Source organism: Aptenodytes patagonicus, chromosome 8 (genome assembly GCF_965638725.1).
Source record: "Aptenodytes patagonicus chromosome 8, bAptPat1.pri.cur, whole genome shotgun sequence".
Taxonomy (NCBI): domain Eukaryota; kingdom Metazoa; phylum Chordata; class Aves; order Sphenisciformes; family Spheniscidae; genus Aptenodytes; species Aptenodytes patagonicus.
Window position 1 is genome coordinate 1,225,732 of NC_134956.1, and position 4,843 is coordinate 1,230,574.

At 67.9% G+C, this 4,843-nt stretch overlaps 1 protein-coding gene across 1 annotated transcript; it reads right to left on the reverse strand.

Moving 5' to 3' along the window:
- Positions 1 to 220: 220 nt before the first annotated feature.
- BARX1 (BARX homeobox 1) lies at positions 221 to 3,521 on the reverse strand. Its single transcript, XM_076345841.1, has 4 exons — positions 3,317 to 3,521; positions 1,042 to 1,330; positions 806 to 890; positions 221 to 385 (listed from the first exon to the last, which is right to left on the reverse strand). Exons 1-4 carry the CDS (start codon positions 3,519 to 3,521, stop codon positions 221 to 223), a joined length of 744 nt encoding a protein of 247 aa, XP_076201956.1.
- Positions 3,522 to 4,843: the final 1,322 nt, after the last annotated feature.

Below are 4,843 nucleotides of genomic sequence, written 5' to 3' on the forward strand. Positions count from 1 at the left end.
AGCGGCGGGGCGGGGGGGGGAGACGGGGACGCCACCGACCGAAACGCCCAGTTCACCGGAGGCCGAAGGCGACCGTAACCACTAACCGTGCTGTCCCCCATCCTCTTCCCCCCGGGCCGCCGCGGGCGGGGCGGAGAGGTGCGGGGCCGGCAGCGGGCTCGGCGGGCGGCGCCCGGCCGGGGCGGCCGGGGCCGGCGGCGGTGGGGCCGGGCCGTCACCCTCACTCCTCCTGGCTGACCTCGGCCGGCGAGCCCAGGCTCTCGGGCGGCTTCTCGGCGTCCCGGGCTCGCTCCTGCTCCGAGAGCTGCTCGCTGGTGGGGATGGAGTTCTTCTTGGGGCGGCCCTTGGGCTTGGTGGGGGACTCCAGGCCGCCCCCCTGCAACACCTGCGAGGCGGGGAGGGGGCAGAGGAGGGGGGCACCCCGGTAAAACCGTGCTGCCATCAGCCCGGGCAGGGAGGAACCTCCCTCTCCCTCGTCCCCCGGACCTCGGCACCGCACCCGGGCCGCAGCCGGGGGAGCAGCCGCGGCTGCCGGTGCGGCTCCTCCCGACCTGCGCCGATCGCCCTCCACACCCGCGGGGCCGAGCTGCAACGCCGGGCGGGCTCGGACCGGGGGTCCGGCGGGGGCCTAGGCCATGCTGGCCTTAAAGACCGGGGGCATATGTATTTTCTCTTTTTAATATTATTTTTTTTTGGCCAGGGCCGGCATGCAGAAGGACGAGCCCGCGGGGCAGCGCTCGGTACCCCGGCGGGGCGCGGACCCGGCGCGGTGCGGCGCGCAGAAGGGTCGGACTCGGGCACTTACTATTTTCTTCCATTTCATGCGCCTGTTCTGGTACCAGGTTTTCACCTGGAGCTGGCTGAGCCCCAGCGATTCGGCCAGGTCTATTCTGCGGGCGAGAGAGAGAGAAGCAGTGAGCCCCGGCAGCTTTCGTCTCGGCTGGCAGCTTTCCTCCTTTTGCAGGAAAAATGAGCCCCCATCCCATCCCGTCCCATCCCATCCCATCCCGTCCCCGGTCCGGAGGGTCCGGCATCGCCTACCTGTCGGGCGTGGAGAGGTATTTCTGCTTCTCGAAGCGCTTCTCCAGGCCCATGAGCTGCAGCTCGGTGAAGACGGTGCGGCTGCGGCGCCCCTTCTTGGCCTTGCTGCCCGGCTCCGGGGGGCCCGGCTCCAGCTTGCCGCGGAGGTGCAGCTCCAGCGGGAGATGGGGCGAGGCGGAGCCGCCCTGCAGCCCCGAGCCGGCGGCCAGCAGCGCCGAGCCCAGCCCCGAGCAGCCCAAGGGAGCCAGCGGGAACTTGAACACGGCGGCCGGCTCCGCCTTCAGCACCGCTGCGGGAGAGAGGGGCCGTCAGCGCCGGGCAGCTCCCAGCCCGGCCCCCGGGGACCCCCGGGGCTGCAGGGTGCCTCGGTTTCCCCGGGGATCGGACCCTGCGAGGAACCCCGGGCCCTTCTCCTCCTTTCTCGGCAACAACGCACCGAGGCAGAGCGGAGCCCCCCGGGGTGCGGGCACCCCTGGAGCGGGGGTCGGGGCCGACCCTATCCGCGTCCCCCCGGCTCCGCGGCCTCCGCGGTACAGGGTCACGTTTTACCCTTCAACCGGCAGCTGCTCATTACGGAATGACTTGGGGGCTTACAAGTGGAAATAGTTTAAATCAACAGAAAAGCGTTCCCTTCCAGCGCCACCCAACAGCAGCCGGGCCCGCTGCGGCCGGCTGAGCCCCGGCGGGCGGCGGGGGTCCGGGCACGGTCCCGGCTTTCCCTCCCGAGCAGTTTTCAGGACATTTTCCACCGGGGAACAATTTACACCCCCCTCCGTGAACCGCAGTCCCACGATTTTCCTGTGAAGACGCGCCCGGGGATAGGACAGGGAGAGTTTCCGAAGGGAGCGAGCCCGTCCCCGAGGATGCTGTCGCAGACACGCTCGGGCCGCCCTCGGCCCAAGCCGCGGCCGCGCAGCCACCCCGCTCCCCGGCGGGCTGGGGCCGCTGCCCGCCCCGGCCCGGCCCGCTTCTCCCCGGCCCGGCCCGGCCCGGCCCGGCCCGGCCGCCGCTTCCCGGCGCCGCCGCTCCGCGCCCTGCGGCCGCCCCGGCCTGGGCCCGCGAACCCAGCGCTGGTCCTAAACCCGGCAAAATTCAGGGCTCCCGGCGCTCTGCTCCCGCCGTGGGGGTCGAGAGGGGCTCCGGTCCTGCCCGCCCCGCCGGCACACACGGGAGCAAGCCCGGTGGCGTGAAAGGGACTTTCGGAGGCGTCTCTGCGGGCTCCCCCTCCTCGGCCCAAGCCGAAATCGTGTTGTTGAAGCAAGCACACGTCCCGCTCCCTTACAGGGCCTGATCCTGCCCCCGCTGAACCCGGCGGGAGCTGCGCCGTCAGGGCTATAAAGAGCCTTTTATCTGGTCCACTCTTCCAAATAGTTCTGCCCATCTTGAAAATAATACTAATTTCCAGATATTCCAATATTTGTTGCTCCCTTGCTACGGGGTTTGACCCTTTCCTCTTTCTCTTTTAAAAAGAAAACAAGCAATTGGGATCCTCCTGTTCCGTTCGTTTCTACAGATAAAGGGCGACGTCTCCGCAGACTAAGATGGCTTGAGAAAATGAAAACTTTCGCAATCACACATTAAACGCCGGCGTTTAAAATACGTTAAATGCTGCGTTTAAAAAAACAAAACAAAACAAAACACACCCCACAAACAAAAAACAAACTATGTCGTTAATACACTGCATTTGTCCTAGATCCTATATCAGACTGGATAGAGCACGCTGGCTCCCGCTTTAAATAAATATACATATAAACGCAATATATATATATAAAATAATATGTATAATTTATATATATATATGTCGGGTTTCCAGCTAAATCCGTGTCCGCAGAGCACGGTGCCGTCTCTCGCAGCCGTACAGATATATACCCCACTGCGTAGGCTCCAGCAATTCACACCTCGTCCAAAAACACGAAAAAACCCGATCGACAACAACGGTCTGCCCCTGAAATTCAATGGCCGTTTTGTGCAAGCGGCGTGGGAGCCGTAAAGCCGCTTTCTTCATTTTAGGCCCAAAATATTCGCCAGGCTCCGGGCCGGGAGCCTCCCGCGGCACGGCGAGGGGATGCGCACGGCCGGCACAGCCTGGCAGCCCTTTTTTAGGCAAAATTCACGGGTTTTTCTTCAAGGGGACCGGCTCTAAAACGCGCTCGAGTACCTCAGCGGGAAACGCCGCCCCGCCTCGCCGCCCCGCTCCCGCAGCCCGCTCCCCCCCCAGCCGCGGCAGCCCTCGGGGCTCGGGGCGGGCGCGGGGGCTCCCCCCCCGGGGACGTACCGAGGTGGTTGTGGTAGGGCCGGGCGGAGAGCAGCGCCTGCACCCCGAACTTGAGCAGCTCCCCGGCCGGCGCGGCCCCCTTGGCGTCCGGGGGGTCGGTGAGGATCTCCTCGATCATGAAGCTGCGGTAGCGGTGCGAGCGGTGGTCGGGGAAGGCTTCGGCCGGGAAGTAGTGCGCGGCCCCCAGCTCCAGCGGGTGCTGCATCCTCGCCGCCGCCCGCGGGGGGAGCCCCGGCCGCCGGGGCCGCCGGGCCGCCCTAGCGCAGCCCCCCGGCCGGCGCTGCTGGCAGCCGGGCAGCCGGGCGCCCCGCGGGGGCTCTGCCCATCGCCCCGCCGCCCCCTACCCTGCCCCTGCCCCTGCGGGCCGGGCCCGGCGCGGCCCCCCCAGCGCGAGTGGCCCGGGACCGCCCTGAGCAGCGCGGCGGGCCGGAGCCGTTACCGCCGCATGCACACGGGGCGCGGCACCGGGGAGCGTCTCTCCGCCCCGGGACGGCGGGCAGCGGCCTATTATACCGCCGGCCCCGGCGGGGCTGTCAGCGCTGCGGGGGAGGGCGCGGGAGGGGCTGCGGAGGAAGGAAGGGGCCGGGGCGGGCGAGTACCTGGAAGCGAGAGGTTACAGCAGAGCATTTGATCCCCTGCCATATAAAGCAAATTAGCCTTTCTGCCCGCTGCGGGAGAGCAGGCACCCAAACAAGCGCTGGCCCCTTCGGAGCGCAGCCCAGGCCCCATCCCCGTCCCCATCCCCGTCCCCGTCCCCATCTCCGTCCCCAGCCCCATCCCCGTCCCCATCCCCATCTCCAGCCCCGTCCCCATCTCCGTCCCCAGCCCCAGCCCCGTCCCCATCTCCGTCCCCAGCCCCAGCCCCAGCCCCGGGGCTGGCAGGGGAGCCGCAGCTCCGGGGAGCGCCCCGCCGAAGGCGGGGGGGGACACACGGAGCCACCCCCGGGGACCGCCCCGCCACCTGCCCGGGCCGCCCGCCCCCAGGGCCGGCTCCCCTCGCGGGGACCAGCCCCGCGGACCCGGCCGTGGACCCCCGCAGGTCCCCCCAGGTGGGGAAGGGCCGCGGCACCGCCGGCGGCTCGGAGCCCTCGGGGCAGCCCCGGTGCGGCGGCCGGGGGTAGCCAGGGCCCGGGGGGTCCGGCGCAGCCCGAGGGGAGGCGGGGGCCGCGCTGCCGGTCTGGGCTCGGGGCTGCCCGTCGAGGGGGCCCGGCCCGATCCCTCAGCTCCGGGCTCCCTCCGGGCCTCGGCCAAATCGCTGTAAATAGCTGAAAGGAGCTGGTCAGGGAACGAAACAAAATACAGGAGGAAGCGGACCGTTCCCCTTGACTTTTATAGCCTTTTCACGAATATTTTGCTCGGTACAACGGGATTCGTTTAATTCCCCTCTAGCCCGTGCCACGCAAGACAGCAGATAATTAACGAGCCGTTCCTACTCATTACTGACGTACTTCGTGCAAGATTTATGTGCGAGAGTCCCAACGCTCATAATCCCCAGCAGAAAATGTAGGCACCAACGGATTAGAGGGG

Coding starts and splice junctions, on each gene's coding strand:
- BARX1 (XM_076345841.1), bottom strand. CDS start 3,521: ATGCAGCACCCGCTGGAGCTGGGGGCCGCGCACTACTTCCCGGCCGAA. Junction 891..1,041: donor TACCTCTCCACGCCCGACAG/GTAGGCGATGCC, acceptor TCTCGCCCGCAG/AATAGACCTGGCCGAATCGC. Junction 386..805: donor GCATGAAATGGAAGAAAATA/GTAAGTGCCCGA, acceptor CCCGCCTCGCAG/GTGTTGCAGGGGGGCGGCCT.